The sequence below is a fragment of the Camellia sinensis genome, chromosome 6, assembly GCF_055761805.1.
Source record: "Camellia sinensis isolate YWXY chromosome 6, ASM5576180v1, whole genome shotgun sequence".
Taxonomy (NCBI): domain Eukaryota; kingdom Viridiplantae; phylum Streptophyta; class Magnoliopsida; order Ericales; family Theaceae; genus Camellia; species Camellia sinensis.
The window spans coordinates 107,171,418-107,198,628 of record NC_138966.1 but is presented as its reverse complement, the minus strand read 5'-3'; the positions used below and the strand labels follow the sequence as shown (position 1 = coordinate 107,198,628).

General features: G+C 36.7%; 2 protein-coding genes across 2 annotated transcripts; both read left to right on the top strand.

Moving 5' to 3' along the window:
• Nucleotides 1-13,821: 13,821 nt before the first annotated feature.
• Nucleotides 13,822-14,595, top strand: LOC145793479 (uncharacterized). The gene has a single exon (XM_082876314.1). The coding sequence runs from the start codon at nucleotides 13,822-13,824 to the stop codon at nucleotides 14,593-14,595; it is 774 nt and encodes a 257-aa protein (XP_082732440.1).
• A 123-nt stretch (nucleotides 14,596-14,718) lies between these two features.
• On the top strand, nucleotides 14,719-15,720 carry LOC145793478 (uncharacterized). Its single transcript, XM_082876313.1, has one exon. The coding sequence runs from the start codon at nucleotides 14,719-14,721 to the stop codon at nucleotides 15,718-15,720; it is 1,002 nt and encodes a 333-aa protein (XP_082732439.1).
• Nucleotides 15,721-27,211: the final 11,491 nt, after the last annotated feature.

Genomic DNA, 27,211 nt, shown 5'->3' with positions numbered 1-27,211 from the left:
TTTTGATATTTCGAATACCAATTCCCATCCTTAAGGGGTCTCAAGTTTTACTTCGAAAGACATTACTTTTATTGAGAAACCTAAAACGGGTCTTCAATCCTTTTGAAGCAAGCAAATACTTGAACATTCTTACATCTTTAGGTATGGAATGTGCTTCGAAGCCAGCTTGGTAGTTTCGAAGCCGTTCTTATTTGATTTTTGGGGTCAAAATCTGGTTTTGAAGCCAAATATTTTACTTCGAAGCTGGCATCAACATCTGGGCTGTGTTTTTCCCTCCAAAAGTATCAATATTGAAGAAAACTCTTCGTATTCGTACTTTTAGTACTTAATGAATTTACGCGATATATTTTCCAGACACAAAGGCTTTTAAAACCCTTTTATTTCGTGCTCTGAAATCACTTGCTCGCTTAACACACAAACCCTTTATCTCTACCGATCTTCCACTTCTCTCCACTCCCTTTCCCAGCTTCATCTTTTGAGAAAGCGTTCGATCAATGGCTTCTTCTTCATTGAAAATACCAGTTGTAGAACGTGCGAGCCCGTCTGTAGTCCTGAAATGGATCATTGATGCAGAATATGAAAAGTACAAGGCTGGGGAGAAAAGCGCCATCGACGGACGCATTTTCATCCCTCGTCGTCATGAGCAACAAGACTATGTGCTTGGGCCTATATTCAAGGAGATTCTTATTGAGCTTCCAGCTCTATATCCTCGTCTAGAAGACCATTGTCTCCTTTACGAAAGCGGCCTTGATTGGAGGAACTGGAGGACGAATCACCCCCACCGATGCTGGCCCACAGTGAGACCGGAGTGGCAAGAATGGTATGATCGGGTTGTCCCTGATAGGACTCTAGACCTTCAAGAACTCTACCTTCTCAATGCCCTCCGATTATCCATGTCAACTATCTCAGAGGACCCCTTCTTAATTCTTGCTGCCCTGTGCTTTTGGAATTCTGTTTTTAATTTCTTCCAATTCAGATGTGGGATGATGGCCCCTACTATTCTTGACATTTGCCATTTATTAGGATTATCTCCCATTGGAACCCCCATTGGACCAGATTATCCTGATCTAGCAGTCCCTTTTTCCCTCCCCTCTCTTAACTCATCCTATAGTGACTTTGTCAAGGTTGAGAATAGAAGGGAGGGTCCTGTGACCGATAGGGAATTCTTTTCTTTCTTATTATATTGGCTTTGTAAGTTCCTTTTTTGCACCTCCTCTCAAAGAATCATGCTTGAATTTGCCCCTCTTGCCAAAGCCCTTGTTTTACAGAAGAGGGTGACTTTAGCTCCATACGTTCTAGGTCACGTATATAGAACATGTTCTCTTTTCTGTGAGAAACCCTTAGATGCCAATCAATGGGGGGCCATTTTGGATTCTTCAGCTTTGGCTTTTTGCTTATTTCACTGAGTTACAATCCAAATGCCTTAAATTTTTTGAGCCAAACCCTCCTACTCATGGCATGAGGCTAGCCAATGCTTCACTTTATCCTTCTATTTTTGCTTTTTACTTCTCTTTCTTCCACCAACTTCCAACTTCTCCTCCTTCATACTGCTTTCGTCCCTTCGAACCCATGACCATTGGCCCATCTTGGTTGAAGAATTTCCTAAGTGATAGGCTCTGTACTTCACCTGCTCACAAAGACATATGGGCCTCTATTTTAATCCCTAGAGAATTATTCATTGGGACCATGAACCCCAGAGCTTACAAATGCATTGCTGAGCCCTACTGTCCTGCTCAATTTGCTAGACAATTTGGCTTCTCACAAGGGGTCCCAATACCTCTTTGCAGTAACACCAATCTAAGTCTTACCACCAAGGATTTGAAAGTTCGACGGTCCAGACTAGAAGAGGCAACTTCTAAGTTTACACAAGACTTGATCGATTTTGAGTATATCCCTTTTCTTCCTCAAGGTAACATGTTGAAGAGGTACCACAACTGGTGGGTGACCAATATGAAAGTATACCTGGCCATTTCTCCTCAAGACCTACTGATGGTGTTAGATGTGCCCAAGCCCAAAGGAACTAGAGTTGTTACTTCTTCCACTGTCCTTACCACTTCAGTTCCTGTGCCTGCCACCACACAGTCTACTCCTACTGCCTCAACTCCTCCTAGAGTTACTCGGGCCGCCTCGAAGAAAGGTATATACCCTTGTCTCTTCTCCTTTTGCCTTCTTTATAATGCTTTTAGCCTTATCTTTAGTTCTTCTTTTGTAAAGGTGGTGCAGGTGCCTCACAGGGAGATTCTCCTCAGAAGACCCAAGCTCTAAATCTTCTCAAAAGCAAACGGAAACAAAAGAAAATGAGACTTTTACTTGAGCCTGAAAAGGAAGTACTTGAGGTTCAAGCGGAAGAAGAAGAAAAAGAAGAGGTAACTCAAGTGCAAGAGTCACCCCTGAAAAGAAGGAAAAGAGTGACCGTCCCTTCTTCTGACTTGGTTCAAGATCCCACTCATGAGACAACTGCCAGAGTAGTGGAAGAGGAACTCACTTCTGAAGAATCCGAATCCCAAATTGAAGAGAAAGAAATTGAGAAGGAACAAGCAATACCAGTACAAAGAAAAAAAAAAGGAAGATGACTGTCTTTCCTTCTGATTTGGTCGAAGACCCTATTCATGAAGCAGCTGCTAAAGCAGTAGAACAAGAGCATTCTAAGGCCATAATTGCCTTTGAGAGAGCTGAGAAGAGACAGCAGCAGCAATTCTTAAAAGATGAAGCAGCTGTTGCTGATGCAATCCAAAGGGAAATTGCAAGAAGGCAACATATTGCTAAGTACTATTCCCTTCGAAGCTCTTCTATTGCTGCTATCACTTCTGAAACAAGTAATTTCTTTCATGCTTCTACTGTTTCTCCCTTATCAAATTTTTGGTATTGAAACTTGGCATTACTTTACATCTCTTCTTTTGCAGCAACAACTACTGAGCCTATTCTTCTAACAAGGACTCCCTCCGTTTCAGTTGAAGTTGATCGGATGCAAAATGTGAAGACTATTCAAATAATACTCCCACTTCCTAGGCCTACATTCAATGTACTCTCCTTGAGGCCAAGCATTCCTGCATCTCTTTCCTTTGGATTAAATCCGTATCTTCCTTACTTATCTTTGGATCTACCTCAATTCAGTTCTCTTTCGAGCCTTGCTCTTCCCCTTTCTCCTAAGGAAATTCCAATTGCTGCTCCATGTCTGATGGTAGCTGATTCCCCTGCAGAGGGTGCTGGCAGCTGATTCCCCTACAGAGGGTGCTGGCAGCTCTCCAACCCATGGTTTATTACCTTTACCTACTTCCAGCCCTTCTTCCCTTGACCTATTGGTGGCTAGGACCATAGAGACTGCTGAAGATGCTCCAACCATTTCTCCTATCCCTATGCAGTCCTCTATGCCTTCCACCACTGCTCTTTCTGCACCCCTCATGTCCATGGATGAAGTAGATGTCTTCGAAGCAAGACTAGCCAGTCTCTTCGACATGCCCTCTATCTCTCCAATAGCTAATGATGAGGCTAAGCCATTAGTTCTAGCTAATTCCGTGTTAGAAATTCTTGAGAGCTCCTCTTCCTCCAGTATTAAACCTTCTACACCTCTGATGGATTTAGACAACTGTCTGGAGTTATTGACATCTTTTTCAAGGATTCCTTTCGAGGCTTTACAAAGGCCTATAATAAGAAATGGCTTCCTTCAGTGCTGCAAAGTTGTTGAGCAATCTAGTATACCTGTCTCAAGTCATCTATCTCAGGCAGCAGCTACTATTGACTTTTACATCAACACTTGTCATGCTGCTAAGGTTGTAGAGGAAAAATTAGTGAGAGACCAGAGCTTTGTTTCCACAGTACATGCTGAAGTCTCTGGGCTAAAGGAACAACATTCCTATGTCTCCCATTTTCGAACTCAACTACTAGAGAGGAAAGCTCAACTTGAGGAGAAACTATCTGCAGTGAACCAGGCCTTAGTCCGAACTGACACCAAACTGCAGATCACAAACCAAGGACTGGCTGACCGAAAGCAAGAAATGACCACAACCATTCAGTTGTTTTCATTTTTTAATAATAGAGCATCCATTGTAAAAGAACAACTGAGGCATTGTAATGATTTTTGGGCCAATTTATGGCAGAATGTATTCAACTCTTTATGAAAGACAAATTCTTATTTATTATTTGAGTATTTTTGTGTTCTTGCACTTGGCATTTATTTTACTCCTTGTGTTTCCCATATAGTTGGAAAATAAGGCTTCAAATACCTGCCATTAATCTTTTTGGGATGTACATATCCATTCAAATTTCTCAAATGGTATGCTCTAAAAGGAAGAACTCTATGGACTTGGTATGGTCTCTCCCAGTTAGGTGACCATTTGCCAAACTTATGGCTTTTAATCCCTATTGGGAGTATGGTTTTCCACACCAAATCACCTTCATCAAAGCCAATGTATTTGACTTTTTTATTATAGTTTTTGGCTGCTTTCTTCTATTGGAAAAGAATGCTATTTAATGCCAGAATTCTAGCTTCATCTATGCTTTCTAATTCCAAGCACATACCTTGATGGTATTGCTCAGGATTTAACTGGTCTTGGCATTCTACCCTCAAGGACTTAACATTAATTTTCACAGGTAACACTGCATCATGCCCATATACTAAGGTATAAGGAGTGACTCTCGTGCTTGACCTTGGGGAAGTTCTATAAACCCACAATACATCCAACAACAAGTTATACCAATTCCTAGGATTGTCCTCCACAACTTTTTGTATTCCTTTTTTCAAGGACTTGTTGGATGATTCAGCTTGACCATTGGCTTGTGCATAATAGGGGGTGGAATTCACAAGGCTAGTTTCAAACTCTGCCACAAAAGACTTTACCTTTTTCCCATCAAACACAGTCCCATTATCAACAGTTATAGTCTGTGGGATACCAAATCTGTGGATTAAATCTTTAATGAATCCAATAACTTCAGTTTGGTCTACAGCCTTGTATGGCTTAGCTTCGACCCATTTAGTAAAGTAATCAGTGGCCACTAAGATGAAGCAATGATGCTTCGAAGAAGGTGGGTGTATTTTCCCCATCATATCCATGGCCCATTCCCTAAATGGCCAAGGCTTTACTATTGCATGCAGGTCAGTTATGGGCACATGCCTGATTGTGCCATGCTTTTGACATGCTTGGCAAACCCTTGCATATTCTATGCAGTCTTTAAAGATAGTTGGCCAATAGTAGGAATGCCTTCGAATCAACCACCTCATCTTCACACCAAGCTGATGAGCACCACAGATGCCTTCATGAACTTCAGCCACAACTGTCAATGCTTCTTTTGGGCCTAAACATTTCAGTAATAAACCATCTCCCCCTCTTTTGTAGAAAGCATTACCGTATATAATGTATTGCATAGATTGTAATTTAATTTTTCTGCTGGCCTTCGAAGATGGGCCAGCCAAGTACTGCATTATTGGATGCCTCCAATCTTGTTTCTATAAGTCATTATGATTGACTTCCAGGACCACATTCCTTTTATTTAAAGGTGGTATTGATTTCTGGTATGTTGTTTGGCTTATGTCCCTTTGAGTATTATCTCTTCTCTTCAGAATAGCCAACAACTGGTTCCTGTCAAGAGCATTCAACCAAGCACTTATATAAATGGGCTGTTGTACAGAACCTTCTCCTAAATTTATTTCTTCCAAGGAGTCTTGTATCTGAGAACTTACTAAAGCTCCTTCTTTGATTCCTTCTGGCTTCGAAGCAATCCCCTTGCTGTGTTCTGCTCCCAGGTTCTTTGATTCAACATCTTTACCCTCCTCTTCATAGACAAAGTCTGTCCATAAGGCTTCTTCTTCCTGTATCTCCTGGACTTTTGTTTCAATGCCCAATGCACAGTATTTATTAGGGACCAAAACTCTGGCATGTTGCTGCTCCTGCTTACAGCCAATTATCATGGCCTCTTTCTCTTGTACTTTCTGGACAATTGATTTTATATCCAATATTGAGAACTTAATTATAGCCAAAGACTTGGCTCCTTGTGCTTCACCTCTTTGCCTACAACCAAGCATCATTGTCATCTTTAACGACAACCTCTTCATCAGCACTCTCCTGGACTAAGTGCTTCAGGTGTGTCACTTCCTCATCAGCCATCACTTCGGCTGAGCCATCAGGTTTCCTCAGTATACTGAGTGGTGTAACTCCCTCAATATACAACTTGGCCTCTGCGAAGTCTACTCAGGCTATGAAAGGTTGAAGATCTGCATCAATTTCCTCTGTCTCTCCATTGTCCAAGGCCATCATTATTTTCTGATGCAAAGAGGAAGGCATACATTTGTTAATGTGGATCCAATCTCTACCAAGTAAAGCATTGTACTTAGCATTACTATCGATCACGAAGAATGCCGTCATGCAGTCCCTGGTTCCTATACTCAGGTTGATGGGCAGAATTCCCTGAGCCATCTGTCTGCCTCCAGCGAAACCAGCAATAGTTGTACTGGTTGGGATTAACCTAGGATTCCTTTTCCCTAGTTTCTTCAAAGAAGATTTCGGTAGTAAGTTCACCGTTGCCCCATTATCCACCAAGACTCGGTTCAATTGTATCGCATCGAAAAAGGCCTTGATATACAAAGGCTTGACATGCTGTGTCATAGAATCCGAGGGATACTCAAAAGGATATGAGAGGTTAATGCTCACCACTTCTTCATTCTCATATTCAGCTTCCATTGGGGTAGCCATTCCAGAATTATCTTGCACCATACTCACTTGTGAGTCTTTGCTAGAGACTGGAATTGGGTCAATTTCTTGCCCCTCTTGATTCTCATTTCTAGCTTGGAATTCATGCGGTAGTATGTGTACCATATTCACTAACACTGAGCCAAATTTGATGGCTAGCTGTGTCTGTTTCTCCTCTGGGCCACCTTGTTCAGTTACTGCGGAAGTATCCTCTATGCTGCATTCTGGAACAGCATTACTAACGAGCTCCTTCAAATGGTCTTTTCTGACTAGCTTTTCAACCAAAAATATTTGTTCAGCCATGAAGGTTTTGAACATTTCTTCCTCAACTATTTCTTTCTTTTGGCCTAAGCCAACTTCTTTCTCTGCCTCGTTGTCACTCTCCATCAATGCCTTCTCCAATCCTACTAAACTGGACTTCTCTCTGGCTTTTAGTTCAAAGTGAACTTTGGCCAACTGTTCTCTGCTGCAGCCCATTTTGCCTTATAGAGTTGGTTTTGGAGTATGGTCTGACTTTGGATTCTTCTTTCCTTCTGTCTGTACCAATGAAGAACTCTCTCCACTCTCTTTCAGGTCTTGCTGGTACTAAGTGTACCTACGCTGAATTTTCCTCCTTTGTGATCGAGAAATTACGGGGACCATATCTGGTTCCTTTGTTTTTGGGTGTTTAAGCAATACCCAATTGTTTAGAGCCACCAAAGGAGGTTTGACCATCCTACCTTGGTTTCTAACAACCTCTCTCTGGGTAGACACTTCCCTAGGTTTGTTCTGCATCACAAACTAGTCTGGAACTCTAGGTACCCACGAACCTACTGACCCAGCTGTTGAACTGCTTCTTTCCTCCTTCAAAGCCATCTTCGAAGCTAGCTGCGAAGGCCACTGCTTGGCCCTAGCTTCATGTTTTGGGCCTAACTTAGGCCTTTGACGAAGGTAGCCACTTTCTGTCCTGCGTGATACTGGTCTAAGGGCCAATCTCTGGCTCTGATCCCACAAACTGAGGCCCTCTCTGACCTCTTTTCAGAATGACTGTTTTCCACTCTATAATAGTTAGGTGGCCTGGACTTATATAAAGGCCTATTGCCTTTAGAATGCATTCTATCAGCTGTTGGCTCAACCATCAACGGCTGCTGTCTAACACTAGTTGGGTATGGCCTTTTGTTGTGAGAACTGGTTAGTTTAGGACGTCTCTGCACATCCCTGTAGTACTGCTTCCCATCAATCGGGAGCCCTTTCAACCATTTGTAGCTCAGTCTGCACCTGGGACACATCCTTTGTATTACAGCTGCCTCTAAGGAATCATCATCCAGTGCTTCTTCATCAGAGTCTTCCCTCTGGTGTGAGAAACCTTGTCCAATAATTGGTAGATTTCCAGTGTCTTTCTTGATAGTTGTCTAGTTGGCCACATGTATCTGCACATTGACTTCTTCTAATTCTTTCAAAGACAGGTTCTGAAAGTCCGGCATAATGACATTGGCTGTCACCTCTCCAAGTTCTGGAAATGAATTATTGTCGATCCCCATGGCCTTTTCAGCTTTGGCTGGGAATTTCAAACTTCCTTTCCGAATTTGTTCCTGGATCCTGTCTCGAAAAATAATACAGTTCCTAGTCGAGTGAGACCAAGAATTATGCCATTTACAATATACTTTTCCTTTAAGTTCATCAAGAGATCGAATTTTAACTCCTTTTGGTAACTTAAGGAAGTTGGCCGCAAGCAAATGATCAAAAATGTCATCTGCCTTGGTTAAATCGAAAGAGTATTTCCTGTGAAGGTCTTTCTTTTTAAATTACTGGTCAATTGTTGTATCCTTATGAATTAATGCCTCACAGATCACAGGTTCTTTTCCCACAATCTCTGCTGCATCGATCTCATAATTAGGATCTCTGTAATATGTCTTGTACGATGTATTATTTCGATCTTGTTCCTCCTCTAGTAATTCTTCGTATCTGGACACCTTATAAGTGAGTTCCATTTAGTCTCTGAACTCAATTGAGTCAAACTTCTTTCAAAGCCTAAACTCTAAGTCATTTTGAGCCAATCTCACGAATTCTGGCTCTGGCAGGATGACTCTACATTTATTTCGAACCCTTTTAAATCTGGTAATAAACTGAGTAGCTTTCTCGTCAGGCCTTTGACTCAATCTTGCCAAGTCTGCCATGGAAACCTTTGGCTCCGATTGGAAGAATTGGGCAGGAAATGCCTCTTTCATTTGTTGCTAAGTTTGGATAGAGCCAGGTGTAAGGTTAATAAACCATACAAATGCTCTCCCAGTTAAGGAATTTGGGAATAACCTTAACTTCATATAGTCATTATTAGTAAATTCACCGCATTGAGCAGCAAACCTAGCAACATGCTCCACTGTTGATTGGTTTCCATTCCCATAAAAAGGGCAAAGTCTGGTATCCTGAAACCTCTTGGGTATTCATGTACCCTGTCCACCCATTCTGGGTATGGTTTCCTGTACACTGGAGTCTGGACCCCCCGAGCCATTGGTCCACACATCTCTCTAACAATGTCAGCAGTTTGGTCCCTAGGGACCATATTTTGTGCCTGCTGAACCACTACTGGAGGGGCAAACACAGGATTTGGTGGACAAACTTGTGCTTGTGGTCCTCTTGGTCCATAAGGTGATATATTTGGGACTGGTTGTCCCTGTGGTGCAGGTTGCTGTTGGGAGTGTGGGTAACCCTTTTGAGTCTGTCCTGCGAAAGGTGCTGGAACTGGTGTTGTGTCTTGTGAAAACCCATCTTTTAATTATTCTTTAAAGAAAATTTATTAATTAATTTTGTCTACAGTCTATCTGAATTATACATTAGTGTAAAAGTTAGTTTTAAATTGACTCAAATCAATCACTAACAAGACATTATTAAGAATAATAATTTTATGGGTGTTCAATATTTGTTGTTTATAAATTATTTTAATTATGATTCAATATAATAACTATTCTTACTCAATACCTTAGTTAAAAATCTTAGTGTGTCAATTTTCAGAAACCCACACAAAAAAAAAAAAAAAATACAAACAAACAAACCATGGGCAAACAACCCACAGCTCCTACCAAACCCACCATCCTTTATAAAATTTAGGGAAGAACTTATGAAAATTAGAGAAAGTTTGCTCTTAGAAATTGGAGAAAGGGAATGGAATGTTTTTTAGGAAATAAAATAATGGAAAGAATGAGAGGGAGAGAGAGATGTCTTCAATATTTATATGCATGCAAGCCTTCCTTGTGCATGCAAGCATTCGAAAAGAAAAAAAAAAAAAAAAAAAAAAAAAAAAAAAAAAAAAAAGAAGAAGAAGAGAGAAATCCCCAAAGCCACCAAGCTTGGTGTTAGGAGAGGAAGAAGAGTAGGAGATTAAAGAAGCTAAAATTCTCAACCATTTTGTCAGTCTATTACTAAGTAAGAAAACCCTCTCAACCCTCTCATTTTGTTTTTATATAATTGAAATTTTTCAGATTACGTACATTTGATACATTGTCTGAAACTGTGTTGAGAATAATCTGTCTTGAATTTGCCAGCATGTTACCCGAATTTTTAGACAATTTTATACTCAGAATTTCGAGATGATTTCTTCCATAAAGTTGTTGATAATGATGTCTAGTTTATCTAGAAATTTTTGGAAATAATTTTTGAGCTTTCTACGAATTTATACAAATTTTTAACTAAATCTGAAACTGTGTTAAGAATAATCTGTCTTGAATCTGCCAGCATGTTACCCGAATTTTTAGACAATTTTATACTCCAAATTTCGAGATGATTTCTTCTACAAAGCTGTTGATAATGATGTCTCGTTTATCCAAAAAATTTTGGAAATAATTTTTGAGCTTTCTACGAATTTATACAAATTTTTAACTAAATCTGAAACTGTGTTGAGAATAATCTGTCTTGAATCTGCCAGCATGTTACCCGAATTTTTAGACAATTTTATACTCAAAATTTCGAGATGATTTCTTCTACAAAGCTGTTGATAATGATGTCTAGTTTATCCAGAAATGTTTGGAAATAATATTTGAGCTTTCTACGAATTTATACAAATTTTTAACTAAATCTAAAACTGTGTTGAGAATAATCTGTCTTGAATCTGCCAGCATGTTACCCGAATTTTTAGAAAATTTTATACTCAAAATTTCGAGATGATTTCTTCTACAAAGCTGTTGATAATGATGTCTAGTTTATCCAAAAAATTTTGGAAACAATTTTTGAGCTTTCTACGAATTTATACAAATTTTTAACTAAATCTGAAACTGTGTTGAGAATAATCTGTCTTGAATCTGTCAGCATGTTACCCGAATTTTTAGACAATTTTATACTCAGAATTTCGAGATGATTTCTTCTATAAAGTTGTTGATAATGATGTCTAGTTTATCTATAAATGTTTGGAAATAATTTTTGAGCTTTCTACGAATTTATACAAATTTCTAACTGAATCTGAAACTGTGAGACAGATTTTACCATGTATTTGAAAATTTATTTAAAATTCTATACTAAGCCAAATCTGGTAATTTCTGACTAGAAGATGAAATTTGAGAAGTCTAGTTTCATAATAAATCCTTAGATTATGGGTTTGATTTATAAATTTAAGCATGGAATTAAAATAAGGAAATGTGACAAATCTGTGTCATAAACACCCTTGGAATTTGTTTAGAATTATTTATAAGTTATTTTTGGGAAACGCTTTCTGAAAAATAACCATAACATGTTTATTGAGTATCCTGTCGATTGATATGAATTTTAGAGTTGTATAAGTAATGTATTTATAATTTTATTTGCAAGATATATACTCTGAAAATTTTCTGGACAGAATAAAATCACCACTTTAATATTATGCTAGTCTAATTTTGTAAATCAAAAATTTGTGCATGTGTGTGTTTAGGGTTTAATTCTTGTATCTAAGTTATTATTTCATACCATGGTTTAAATAAATTGTTTATTTAAATTCTGTACTTTTATTTAGTATTGTGTGACACATGCAATATTTTATGATTGGAAATTTTAATGAGTTGGTATAACATTACTTGTGATTAAAAATTTGGAGTTATTTGTGATTAATATCAAAATTAACTGAAATGATTAACGACATATACAAAGTTAACAATTGACGGTTAATACCAGTTGTTCGGGGTGAGTCTTGGTTTAAAGACTGTACGGAATTAAGAGTTGACGGTTAACACCGATTGTTCAGGGTGAGCCCTGGTTTTGAGAATTCTCACGTAAATTGTGTTGCGAAACTCTAAGATGGCACGGGACTTATTTGAACCCTTTTCGGTATTCGGTTTTGGAATAAGGGTGGATGTGCAGGTGGCACACAGGGAGGTTGCTTACCCCTGGCAGACCGTTTCCTTGGGACAGACCACGGATGCCACTACTTGGGTATATAACTCCGGACGTGGGCATCCCTGGTAGTTACGGTTGGTAACACTTAAATATTTGACCAAGGGAGGGTTTCAAATTAACCGTTGCCATTCTTAGTGGTTGGTGAGTTAAATCTCTTTGGTGAGATTTCGAGTGTCACCTAAATTATTAAAATTACTGAAACTATTCTAATGGTTGTAATTTCTGTGTATAATTATATTGTTATCTCATGTTTAGAATATTATTATTTGTGTCTTAAAAAGAATGGTAGGTTGGTTACGTTTTCTTACTGTGTTGCAAAACTCATGGCATATATTTTGTTGCCCTGGCGTTTCATGCCAGATTATGTTGAAGAAGGGACTGAGGCTGAAATTGGAGCTGCTGCCAATATCGAACCTTGGCTGACTTAGAGTCAATATTTTGTCAGAATAAAATCCTGTTATCCCTTGTATTAGGATTAAACTATGTTGTGACGTTGTGTGTGAACTTGTAGTTTTATTCTGTCGTTGGACTTTGGCTTTGTAAGAACTTAAAAGTTCCTAACTAGTAGTTAAAATTTTATCTAGCAAGTTATTGTTATTTAAAATCTTATGACGTTTCAAAAAAAAAAAAAAAAAATTTTGGGGCGTCACAGCGTGGTATCAGAGCCTAGGTTTGAACCTTTGGGCCATGGGTGGTAGTTTATTATTTTTACAATTAAGAAAACCTTAAGTTAATTTGTAATTCTCGGTGACCTAACTAAGTTAGAACCCTTTTATTTGTAGGATGCCAGGGTCATCAGACATTAACTCTAACGAGGAAAATTCAGTGGAAAACTATGACATAGAATCCGACCCAAGTGAAGACGTGGAAATGCCTATAGAAGACTATGAATCTGAGCCTCAGCTTGACCCTGAACCTGATCCTGAACTTGAGCCTGAACCTGAGTCTGAAGAAGTTGAAGAAGTTGTACCAATATACAACCCCCCGGAGGTTATTGTGATTGAGTCAGACACTGAGGATGAGTCTATGGAAGGCAATACCGAGGGGAACCCTGGAGATATAGGAGCCACGTTTGAGGGTTGGGATGTGCAAAACGGGTTGCAGATTGGCTCTTTTGTATATGTCAGACTTTATCCCCTCGGAGGTTGTGCTTGGAAAAATGAGAGTTGGGTGGGCACCTATATCGGACCTATCCAGATTCTAAGACAAGAGACTCCCTGGGTATATCAACTAGGCCCATTTCCGGACGGTTTCACCGAAAGAGTGGGAGACCTTTTTGACTTTTGGAGCCTTCAGTATATCATGCCCGACCCAAGCAGAATTGTGAGGAGAGATGGGTCAGTGGACTTCAGAGACTGGAGGACCTATCGGGAGGAGCCGGTGCTGCTGCTAGGGCATCGTGTGTGCGAAACTGCTATCTTCGTAAGGGTGCTATGGCGATTCATGGGACTTTTCCAAGCCACATGGGAGCCGGAAGCCCTGGTGTGGAGAGACTTTCCTTGGCTATTTTAAGGGGTCTTAAGGGAACTATAATCTAGGCTAACTGATTGTTTTGTATGCTCACATGTAAAAGAAATTACCTAGTTTAGAATTGTGAGTGTAGGAGTTAACTCGGATTGTAGGGGCTATCTCTTGCCCGTAGTATGTTATTTAATCTTTTCCTTTGTTCTATTTGTATTTTGCTAATTGTAGCTTATCTAATCTAATTAATGAAGTTTTTTTTTTACTGTCCTTGCACATAAGTATAATAATAATACTGATAATAAATAAGTGAATAAATCACAAGAAAATCCCGTCATGCAGAATGGCTGGACGAACAAGAAATAATAACAACGGTAATGGCGATGGAGTGCTTGATGGCGATGTCGCTCGAATTATACGCGCGATTGCTGATAGGGTAGGCAATATACCACCCCGCAACCAAGATCAAAACAAATCGGAGATGATAGCAAAGTTTGAAAAGCTACGTCCCCACAAATTCCTTGGTGGATCAAACCCCCATGAAGCTGAAGCTTGGTTAAGACAAATTAAGAAGTTTCTAGATACTTCCGACATCCGAAATGAACAAGATAGAGTGACTATAGCGGCATTTCAAATGGAAGGGGAAGCAGATCATTGGTGGGAAATGATCAAAAGTACTCGACAAGTAGAGACATTAACTTGGAGACAGTTCGAAGACCTGTTCATGGAAAAGTATTTTCCTAACTCGCTAAGACAAGAAATGATTCAAGAGTTCCTTCAACTGAAACAAGGAAAAATGTCAGTCGCTCAATATGCGAACCGTTTTGAAGCCCTTTCACGGTATGCTTCAGCCATAGTAGCAAATGAAGGGGATAAGGTTAGGCGATTTGAATGGGGTTTGGACACAGACATTAGAGGAAAATTGATCGCAGTACAACTCTCCACTTATGCCCAAATGGTGGATCGAGCTTTAATTGTGGAACGAGAGTTAGCAGATTCTGAACGCATTCGAAATCAGCGATCAAGGAACAACAACCAACCACGCGGAGGAGGCCCAGTCCGCAACACCAGAAACCATCCTGCGCCAGCACCTTATGCTGGAGGGATGCAGCAGTAACAAAGACAGAATCGAGGAAACCAGCAAGGAGGAAACTTTGTAAGTGAGTGGAAAGGAAGATGTTTCGGATGTGGTCAACAGGGGCATCGTCGAAGTGAGTGTCCTCAAGGAGGGAAGTATTTTATGGATCAGCGAGGGGCACAACCATACAACAAATGCCAACCAGGGCAAGGTTCTAAGCCTACTCAACATGCCCAGACCAACAAGGGGCAGCCTCAAGCCTCTAAGAATGCAGGCCGACCAAGAACACAACCACAAGGAGCTGGAAATGGAAAGAAACTGGGAGAGACTAACCAACAGGCAGTAGGAAGAATGTATGCTCTCCAAGAAGAAGAAGATGTTGATAACCCATCAGTAATTCAAGGTATGTTAATCCTTATGAATTCTTGGGTTAAAGTATTATTTGATTCTGGAGCTTCGCATTCTTTTATATCCACTGCATGTGTGACAAGTTTGGGTTTAAAGCCAGAAGCGTTAGAGATAGCTATGAGTGTCGCTTCACCCTTAGGAGGTCAAACCCGAGCAAATCTAGTATGTAAAACTTGCGAGCTAGAAATCTCCGGTTCACATTTGATCTGTGATCTAAGAGTTATGGATATGTCGGATTTTGACGTCATCCTAGGAATGGACTGGTTGTCAGTTCATCGAGTCATTATTGATTGTTACTGTAAGACAGTGACAGCATCCTCCCTTAACGGCACGAAAGTCCAATTTAAAGGGGATAGACAAGATTCTCTAACTCCAACGTGTCATAAGTCGCGATGGCATGATCAACTAACTGGATGGTTGGCGAGCCTAATTTTGGAAGACGAAAATCGAGAGGATCCAGGATTACCCTATGTGGTGTGCGAGTACGCTGACGTTTTCCCTGACGAATTACCAGAATTACCTCCAAAACGAGATGTAGATTTCACGATTGAGCTTCAACCCGGGACTTCACCGATTTCAATAGCACCACATCGTATGGCGCCAGCTGAACTTCGAGAATTGAAGGAGCAGTTGCAAGAACTGTTGAGTAAGAAGTTCATCAGACCAAGCACGTCCCCTTGGGGAGCGCCAGCATTATTCGCAAAGAAGAAGGATGGAACCTTAAGATTGTGCATCGATTATCAACAACTAAATTGAGCCACCATTAAAAATCGATATCCCTTACCCAGAATTGATGACTTGTTTGATCAATTAAGAGGTTCAAAATGTTTTTCCAAAATTGACCTTAGGTCGGGATACCACCAACTTCGTGTTAGAGGAGAAGATATACCCAAAACTGCATTTCGAACCCGTTATGGCCACTATGAGTTTGTGGTAATGCCATTTGGTTTGACAAATGCTCCTGGGGTATTCATGAGTTTAATGAACAAAATTTTTACCCCCTATTTAGACCAATTTGTGGTAGTATTCATTGACGATATTTTGATATACTCACGATCGGAGGAAGATCACGAGAAACATCTGAAGACCGTTTTGCAAATTCTAAGAGAAAACCAATTGTATGCTAAAGCTAGCAAATGTGAATTTTGGCTAAAGGAAGTAAAGTTCTTAGGTCATGTTGTATCTGAATCAGGGATATCAGTGGATCCTGCTAAAGTAGAAGCAGTGATGGGGTGGAAACAACCTAAGAATACGTTTGAGATTCGTAGTTTCTTGGGATTAGCAGGTTATTATAGGAGATTCATTCAGGATTTCTCCAAATTAGCCAAGCCGATGACACGCCTAACGCAAAAAGGAGTAAAGTTTGAATGGAACGAAGCGTGTGAACAGTCATTTCAAGAACTCAAGAAGAGACTGACAAGCGCTCCTATATTAGTCATACCCGAACGTGACGTTGGGTACACTGTTTATTGTGATGCCTCTAAGGAAGGGTTAGGTAGTGTGTTAATGCAAAACGGGAAGGTAGTAGCTTACGGATCAAGACAATTGAAGAATCATGAGAAAAATTATCCTACTCACGATCTGGAGTTGGCAGCTGTGGTCTATGCACTTAAGACTTGGCGACATTACCTTTATGACGAAAAATTTGAGATATTTACCGATCACAAAAGCTTGAAGTACTTGTTCACACAAAGAGATTTGAACATGAGGCAGAGACGCTGGATGGAGTACCTTGAAGATTACCAATTTACCTTGTCTTATCATCCCGGAAAGGCTAATGTTGTAGCAGATGCACTAAGTCGAAAGACAAGGGAGATTGTAGCCAACATATCAATTAAAGAATGAGAAATGGTAAGCACTGTGAATAGGTTTAAGTTACAACCAGAGACTCAGAATGGAAAGGGTAGGTTGTTTACAATAGTTACAACACCCCAACTTCTTACCAAAGTGTTGGAAGCCCAAAGGTTTGATCAGGAGACCGACTTCATCAAGGCCCGATTAGTGTCCGGGGAATCTTCACCAGATTGGACGCTCCATCAAGATGGTAGTTTAAGGTTTTTAGGTAGAATTTTTGTGCCAAACATCGAACAATTAAGAGAGGAAGTACTTAAAGAATTTCACCATTCAGTTTTTGCGGTTCATCCGGGAGGAAATAAGATGTACCAGGATCTTAAGCGACAGTATTGGTGGAGTGGAATGAAGAAGGACGTTGCTCAATTCGTATCTAAGTGCTTGACGTGTCAGCAAGTGAAGGCAGAACATCAAAGGCCGGTAGGGAAACTCCAACCTTTACCAATACCTAAGTGGAAATGGGAACACATAACAATGGATTTTGTAACGGGATTACCCCGATCGCCGCAAGGCCATGATGCAATTTGGGTGGTGGTTGATCGATTAACTAAGACGGCACATTTCCTACCAATAGGACCAGCAGGCACACTCGAATCTTTAAGTTGATTATTTATTCGAGAAATCATTAGATTGCACGGAGTACCAGTCTCAATAGTGTCAGATCGTGATTCTCGTTTTACGTCACAGTTCTGGCAAAGTCTGTAAAAGGCCTTGGGTACAGAGTTGTGTTTTAGTACAGCCTTTCACCCTCAAACTGACGGTCAATCGGAAAGAACAATTCAGACTTTAGAAGACATGCTTCGAGCTTGTGTGATGGACTTTAAAGGTAGTTGGGAGAAATATTTACCACTAGTCGAATTCTCTTACAATAACAGTTTTCAAGCAAGTATTGGTATGGCACCGTATGAAGCTTTGTACGGACGGCCTTGCCGATCACCAATATGTTGGACAGAAGTCGGAGAAGCACCTCTTTTAGGGCCAGAGTTAGTTCAGGAAACTACCGAGAAGGTGAAACTAATTAGGCAAAGGCTTGAGACCGCTCAGAGTAGGCAGAAAAGCTATGCAAATCAAAGGAGAAGACCTTTAGCATTTAAAGTTGGAGATCATGTGTTTCTGAAAATACAGCCTCGCCGAGGAGTTGTTCGTTTCGGAAAGAAGGGAAAGTTGTCACCTCGCTTCATAGGGCCTTTCAAAATTTTGGACAAAATAGGAGAAGTGGCGTACCGTTTGGCTCTACCGCCTCAACTGGCTGGAGTACATAATGTTTTCCACGTCTCTATGCTACGGAAATACGAGCCACACCCTTCTCACATCATCAATTGGGAGGAAATTAATCTTGATGAAGACGTGACATTTGAAGAAAAGCCTGTCAAGATTTTAGATCGTCGTGAGAAGAAATTACGAGGCAAAACTATACCATTGGTTCGAGTTCTCTGGAGACATTGTGGGACGGAAGAGTCAACGTGGGAGCGAGAAGATATGATACGTATCAATTACCCTCAACTATTCGAGTCTAAAGGTACGAATTAATTTCGAGGACGAAATTTTCTTTTAGGAGGGTAGATTGTGAAAACCCATCTTTTAATTATTCTTTAAAGAAAATTTATTAATTAATTTTGTCTACAGTCTATCTAAATTATACATTAGTGTAAAAGTTAGTTTTAAATTGACTCAAATCAATCACTAACAAGACATTATTAAGAATAATAATTTTGTGGGTGTTCAATATTTGTTGTTTATAAATTATTTTAATTATGATTCAATATAATAACTATTCTTACTAAATAGCTTAGTTAAAAATCTTAGTGTGTCAATTTTCAGAAACCCACACAAAAAAAAAAAAAAAAAATACAAACAAACAAACCATGGGCAAACAACCCACGGCTCCTACCAAACCCACCATCCTTTATAAAATTTAGGGAAGAACTTATGAAAATTAGAGAAAGTTTGCTCTTAGAAATTGGAGAAAGGGAATGGAATGTTTTTGAGAAAATAAAATAATGGAAAGAATGAGAGGGAGAGAGAGATGTCTTCAATATTTATATGCATGCAAGCCTTCCTTGTGCATGCAAGCATTCGAAAAAAAAAAAAAAAAAAAAAAAAAAAAAAAAAAAAAAATCCCCAAAGCCACCAAGCTTGGTGTTAGGAGAGGAAGAAGAGTAGGAGATTAAAGAAGCCAAAATTCTCAACCATTTTGTCACTCTATTACTAAGTAAGAAAACCCTCTCAACCCTCTCATTTTGTTTTTATATAATTGAAATTTTTCAGATTACGTACATTTGATACATTGTCTGAAACTGTGTTGACAATAATCTGTCTTGAATCTGCCAGCATGTTACCCGAATTTTTAGATAATTTTATACTCAGAATTTCGAGATGATTTCTTCTATAAAGTTGTTGATAATGATGTCTAGATTATCTAGAAATTTTTGGAAATAATTTTTGAGCTTTCTACGAATTTATACAAATTTTTAACTAAATCTGAAACTGTGTTGAGAATAATCTGTCTTGAATCTGCCAGCATGTTACCCGAATTTTTAGACAATTTTATACTCCAACTTTCGAGATGATTTCTTCTACAAAGCTGTTGATAATGATATCTAGTTTATCCAGAAATTTTTGGAAATAATTTTTGAGCTTTCTACGAATTTATACAATTTTTTAACTAAATCTAAAACTGTGTTGAGAATAATCTGTCTTGAATCTGCTAGCATGTTACCCGAATTGTTAGACAATTTTATACTCAAAATTTCGAGATGATTTCTTCTACAAAACTGTTGATAATGATGTCTAGTATATCCATAAATTTTTGGAAATAATTTTTGAGCTTTCTACGAATTTATACAAATTTTTAACTAAATCTGAAACTGTGTTGAGAATAATCTGTCTTGAATTTGCCAGCATGTTACCCGAATTTTTAGACAATTTTATACTCAAAATTTCGAGATGATTTCTTCTACAAAACTGTTGATAATGATGTCTAGTTTATCCAGAAATGTTTGGAAATAATTTTTGAGCTTTCTACGAATTTATACAAATTTTTAACTAAATCTGAAACTGTGTTGAGAATAATCTGTCTTGAATCTGCCAGCATGTTACCCGAATTGTTAGACAATTTTATACTCAAAATTTCGAGATGATTTCTTCTAGAAAGATGTTGATAATGATGTTTAGTTTATCCAGAAATTTTTGGAAATAATTTTTGAGCTTTCTACGAATTTATAAAAGTTTTTAACTAAATCTAAAACTGTGTTGAGAATAATCTGTCTTGAATCTGCCAGCATGTTACCCGAATTTTTAGAAAATTTTATACTCACAATTTCGAGATGATTTCTTCTACAAAGCTGTTGATAATGATGTCTAGTTTATCCAAAAAGTTTTGGAAATAATTTTTGAGCTTTCTACGAATTTATACAAATTTTTAACTAAATCTGAAACTGTGTTGAGAATAATCTGTCTTGAATCTGCCAGCATGTTACCCGAATTTGTAGACAATTTTATACTCAGAATTTCGATATGATTTTTTCTATAAAGTTGTTGATAATGATGTCTAGTTTATCTAGAAATTTTTGGAAATAATTTTTGAGCTTTCTACGAATTTATACAAATTTTTAACTAAATCTGAAACTGTGTTGAGAATAATCTGTCTTGAATCTGCCAGCATGTTACCCGAATTTTTAGACAATTTTATACTCAGAATTTCGATATGATTTTTTCTATAAAGTTGTTGATAATGATGTCTAGTTTATCTAGAAATTTTTGGAAATAATGTTTGAGCTTTCTACGAATTTATACAAATTTCTAACTGAATCTGAAACTGTGAGACGGATTTTACCATGTATTTGAAAATTTATTTAAAATTCTATACTAAGCCAAATCTGGTAATTTCTGACTAGAAGATGAAATTTGAGAAGTCTAGTTTCATAATAAATCCTTAGATTATGGGTTTGATTTATAAATTTAAGCGTGGAATTAAGATAAGGAAATGTGACAAATCTGTGTCATAAACACCCTTGGAATTTGTTTAGAATTATTTATAAGTTATTTTTGGGAAAAGCTTTCTGAAAAATAACCATAACATGTTTATTGAGTATCCTGTCGATTGATATGAATTTTAGAGTTGTATAAGTAATGTATTTATAATTTTATTTGCAAGATATATACTCTGAAAATTTTCTGGACAGAATAAAATCACCACTTTAATATTATGCTAGTCTAATTTTGTAAATCAAAAATTTGTGCATGTGTGCGTTTAGGGTTTAATTCTTGTATCTAAGTTATTATTTCATACCATGGTTTAAATAAATTGTTTATTTAAATTCTGTACTTTTTTTTAGTATTGTGTGACACATGCAATATTTTTATGATTAGAAATTTTAATGAGTTGGTATAACATTACTTGTGATTAAAAATTTGGAGTTATTTGTGATTAATATCAAAATTAACTGAAATGATTAACGACATATACAAAGTTAACAATTGACGGTTAATACCAGTTGTTCGGGGTGAGTCTTGGTTTAAAGACTGTACGGAATTAAGAGTTGACGGTTAACACCGGTTGTTCAGGGTGAGCCCTGGTTTTGAGAATTCTCACGTAAATTGTGTTGCGAAACTCTAAGATGGCACGGGACTTATTTGAACCCTTTTCGGTATTCGGTTTTGGAATAAGGGTGGATGTGCAGGTGGCACACAGGGAGGTTGCTTACCCCTGGCAGACCGTTTCCTTGGGGCAGACCACGGATGCCACTACTTGGGTATATAACTCCGGACGTGGGCATCCCTGGTAGTTACGGTTGGTAACACTTAAATATTTGACCAAGGGAGGGTTTCAAATTAACCGTTGCCATGCTTAGTGGTTGGTGAGTTAAATCTCTTTGGTGAGATTTCGAGTGTCGCCTAAATTATTAAAATTACTGAAACTATTCTAATGGTTGTAATTTCTGTGTATAATTATATTGTTATCTCATGTTTAGAATATTATTATTTGTCTCTTAAAAAGAATGGTAGGTTGGTTACGTTTTCTTACTGTGTTGCAAAACTCATGGCATATATTTTGTTGCCCTGGCGTTTCATGCCAGATTATATTGAAGAAGGGACTGAGGCTGAAATTGGAGCTGCTGCCAATATCGAACCTTGGCTGACTTAGAGTCAATATTTTGTCAGAATAAAATCCTGTTATCCCTTGTATTAGGATTAAACTATGTTGTGACGTTGTGTGTGAACTTGTAGTTTTATTCTGTCGTTGGACTTTGGCTTTGTAAGAACTTAAAAGTTCCTAACTAGTAGTTAAAATTTTATCTAGCAAGTTATTGTTATTTAAAATCTTATGACATTTCAAAAAAAAAAAAAAATTTTTTGGGGCGTCACATGTCTCTTCCATTTGTAGGAAAACCTTCCAACCCCCCGGGTATAAATTCGAATAAGGGATTAGTGAACCCCCTTGTGCCAAGTATGGCTTCAAACATGGGATTTGGAACCATTCTTATGCCATTTTCTTGTACTGGGCTAGATCTACCAAATTGCATGGCTTCACTGTTAAGTACTGAGGCATTTTGACCTACTATAGGCCTTGGAATAGGTTTGTACCAAGATTGAGGTGATGGTCTTTCATAGTTCTGATTACTAGTTTGACCATTAGAATGTCCATTAACTTGCATAGGCTGTTTATCTCTAGCCAATCTTTGCTGAGGGACATTTAAAACTTCCGTCATGTGTCTTGCGTTTGTTATTTGGTGGTTATTCATTCGATCCAAAAAGGATGTTGCCCACCTTTCCATTGTGTTCATTAACTGTTGTCCCATGGCATCTACTAGGCCACCCCATAGATTCACTGGCTAAGTAGACGGAACAGTGGATGGTCCAATTCCTTGGTCTCATCCAATATTACGAACATGTGGTACTTGTTCTGAAGTGCTGGTCTGTTCGACCATAGGTTCTAATAAAATGGGAGTTTTCACAGGATGTGTTATCATATTATCCTCTGGATTAAGTATCTCTATTTCTCCTTCCACGCCTTCTTCCAAGTGTTCATTTTCTCTTTGTCTTCTACGTCTAGCCATTTCAATTGGTCCCACTGGGCGTGCCAAAAATATATGTTGGCTTTTTGGCTTTCGAAGGTTATTTTTGTAATTGCGAGCGTGCCAGCAAGGATCAATTAATCCTTACAGAAAATTAATTGCCAGCCAATTATCAAACAATTGTGTTTTAGTTCTTTCAGCTTCAATAAAGAGGACTTTTACTGGTGGCTTGATTTAGGATAATTAAACAAGCTAACAATTAAATGAAGAACAATTGAAGCATTTCATTAAAATGAAAAACTTACAATGATCCAAACTCAGCCTTGTAGAGGTTTACAGTGACAATCTACTACCTGAAACTACTCCTATGAACGAAGTGCAGTGCAGGAATTTAAAGTACAGGAATGTAAAGAACAAGAAATGTAAGACTGAAAATGTAAAACTGAAAAGGAAAACAAGTATAATAATACTGATTTTTTGGATCTGAGTCTGGGGGCTTTTTTTGGGGCCTTCTTTGCTATTTATACTGTTCAAGGATGACCATTGAATTGCATTTCTAACCATCGAACTGCTCATCCATGATCGCTGATCATGTTGCCTCAAGATTAGCTCCATTACGCCATTACTTACAGTTAGGCTTCCCTCCTAAATTTGAATTTGAAATGTGAGTAACCGTTGAAGCCACATCACCTTGCATCTCTTTGTTGATCCACTGCTACTCAAATCTCGTAATAACCAATACTAAATGTCACGTGTACGATCAGGATCGAAGACGTGAATAGTCTTTCTATATTTTCCTTATTTTGCCATGCGTTGAATTTAATTGGCTTGTACAAAATATGTAGCCAACCGAAACAAAAATATTGAGTTTTTAAAAATATTTTAGTAGCTAAATCTCATGTCAAGAGAGGGGAGAATATAGTTTAAAAAGTGGTGAATTTAACAATATAAGCATGGAAAATTTACCTATAAGTCTCATTTTAAGGAAAGATAATTCATTTAGTCCAAATAATTTTTATATAGACCAATTAATCCCATTGATTTTGGAAAGGTAGATTTAATATATATTATTTAGAAATTAAATTTACAGTTAGACCCTTTTAATGTTTCCTTCTCTCTCTCTCTCTCTCTCTCTCTCTCTCTCTCTCTCTCTCTCTCTCTCTCTCTCTCTCTCTCTCTCTCTCTCTCTCTCTCTCTCTGTGTGTGCTAGAAAAGTAATGTAAACAATATATGACAATCAAATTTGAGATGAATTTTTATATAGAAATCTTTTTATTTGGAAAATGTTTCAAAAGGAGTACAAAAATGATTTAAAATATGGAATTCTTCAAACATTCTAAAAGGATGTGTGATTCTTTAAACATTTCAAAATGAGTACAAAAATTCCTTAGTAAAATTTAGGCAAATGTATAATTTCAAACTGTAACACTCTCATCTAACACTCAAAAGTAACACTCTAATGCAACACTCAAAAAAAATTCTTAGTATATTTTTTTTTAAACGTAACACCTCAAAAAAATTTCTTAGTGTAACATTTCAATGTAACACACAAAAAAAATTTTTAGTGTACTTTTCTCAAATGTAACACTCCAATATAACACTTCAAAAAAAAAGATATGAGATTCTTCAAATCATTCAAAAAAGAGTACAAAAATTTCTTAGTAAAGTTTTGAGCAAATGTATAATTTCAAATTATGAGTGTTACGTTTAAAAAAATTACATTAAGGAATTTTTTAGTATTTTTGTGTGTTACATTAGAGTGTTATGTTTGGGATTATTGATTGTAGTGTTACGTTTGGAAAAAAATACATTAAGGAGTTTTTTGTGTGTATTACATTGCTTGGAGTGTTACGTTTGGAAAAAGTGCACTAATGAGTTTTTTTGGAGTGTTACATTGTTTCGTTTGGAAAAAGTTCACCAAAGAGTTTTTTAGTGTTTTACATTGGATGTTATGTTAGTGTTACATTAGAGTGTTACGTTATTAAAGTGTTACATTTTTTTTTTTTTTTGCAATGTGTGATTTGTTCTTGGAGGGAAACCTCTATAATGCAAATTGCCCAAATATGTAATTTTACATTTAGAGAAACCCACTTTTATTTTTAAAAAATTAAACTCAAATATGTAAGTGATTACCTTTTTGTATAATTTTCACTTTAATGAGACTTTTGGGTTCATAAAAAAAAAAAAGAAGGACTAAACAATTTATAAGATCATATTTTAAAATTTATTGCTTCACCCTATAAGCATTCTAAAAAAGACAATAAATAATTCTATATACACTAATTAGTATACGAACTAATGTATCAATTAATGATATGACATAATTTAAGAAGTTTTACTAATTGGTGCAAGTAACACTACCGAAAAACAATATAAGTTTTTTTTTTTTTTTAATTTATAAAAAGAGCATTGATAGAGATCCCTTCCAATCACCATCCCCACCACCCTCTACATACATGTGGCGGGTGGTGATTGGAGGATAAGGGAAAAAGAAAAAATAAAAGAAAAAGTAGCCAATCGACAAAAAAAAGATCAAAAGAGGTGAAGGAAAAAGAGTCTTAAACATTTTTGTTATAAAAATACTGAAACCATAACAGGAAAGTATTTATGATCATAATTTGGCATCAAGATTTGCCTTTTTCGATGCAATTGAATTTTCTTTACGTCTGAAAGCCATAGACGCAATTGAATTTCATCTCTATTATTTTTTTCTCTCATCTCAATCAAAATTAATAGTATGACATCTTCCACTGAATTTTCTTTATGTCTAAAAGTCATAGACGCAATTGAATTTCATCTCTATTATTTTTATTTTTTTTCTCTCATCTCAATCAAAATTAAGAGTATGACATCTTCATTGAGACACGTGATTTTTTTTTTTTTTTTGGGTATGAATAAATTAGACTAACATTTTTAAAATTGAATAAAAATATAGCAAGATATTAACATAATTATGTCAAATGTATACAATTTAAATTTTTTTTTTCAAATTCAAAAAAATATCAATTAATGTGTTTGGTTTCAGTCTTCTGAAAATTGAGATTTTTTTTCGTATTTTTTAGTTTTTGGTTAATATTTTTTAAATTTTAAGTAATTTTTTTATTTTTTTAGATGTACTTTACTTAGATATATCTAAGTAGTAAAATATTTGTGAAAAAAATATTTTAAAAAATTAATAAATACACAAAAACAGAAAAAATGTACTGAATTTTCATATTTTTTTGTATTTTTTGGTCTTTACTGTATTTTTTAAATATTTTTTTAACAAATATTATACTTTTTAAGTGTATTTATGTTAGGTGTGTCTAAAAATTAAAAAAATGGCTTCAAATATTAAAAAAATTCATTAAAAATATTAAAAATATGAAAAATAAAAAAATAGAATTTTTTGAAAACTATTTTTTGAAAACTGGAACCAAACAAGCTGATTGTAAATTTTTCTTTTTAGAGAAAAGAAAAAAACAAAAATAATACTAAAAACAATTAATTATGTCAAACAATTTTTTTTTTTTTTTTGAATAATAGAAAAAATAACTGAGCAAATGATTATTTGAGCAACATTTTTTTTTCAGTGTAAAGTAGGGGTAAAGATCAGCCCGTTGGCCTACCCATGCCAACCCTACCCTATTTGTTTAGATTTTGGGAGGCTTGCTTTAATTTGTAAGAACGGATTGGACTAATATTTTTAGACCATTATATTAATGGATTGTACTTAAGATTTATTTTTTCAATCCAGCCATGACCCTCTATTAAATTAATTAATTAATTATAATATATTAAAAAATAATTTTTGTGTGGGGATCTGTACTTTTTTTTTATTGATTTTATTGAAATTCACACTTGTAGTAATATGTACTTGAATTTATTTAAAAAATCTTTCAATTTATAGGCTTCGTTTGGGAAGTGGATTGACTTTTTGACTTTTTTAACTATTTTAACCTGAGCTAAAAAACTTGGGTTGAGAAGAACTTTTTGACTTTTTAGTTTTTTTGACTTTTTTTTGGTAAGAGAATAGTGTAATGATTATAGGTTGGATGTGATGTTTTATTTGTTGTGACTAAAATATCTTATTTTGTCTTTTGTGACTAAAATAGTCACAAACCATCTTCTCAAACCTAGCCATAAACAAAATTCTCAAATATATAATGATATCAATATATTTATTTAAAAAATATAATGTGTGATTCAATGTAATTACGAAATATTTTAATTTTTTTAACATATAGCCCAAATGGTGAGTTTGAGATTTATAATTATTTTTTACCTTAAGCTTAAATAAATATAGAGGTTCGATATTAATCCTGTGTCAAATTTAAACAGAAATAAATTTTCTTATTATATAGTGCTAATTAATCCGGCTGGAATCCGACTTTGTTCCT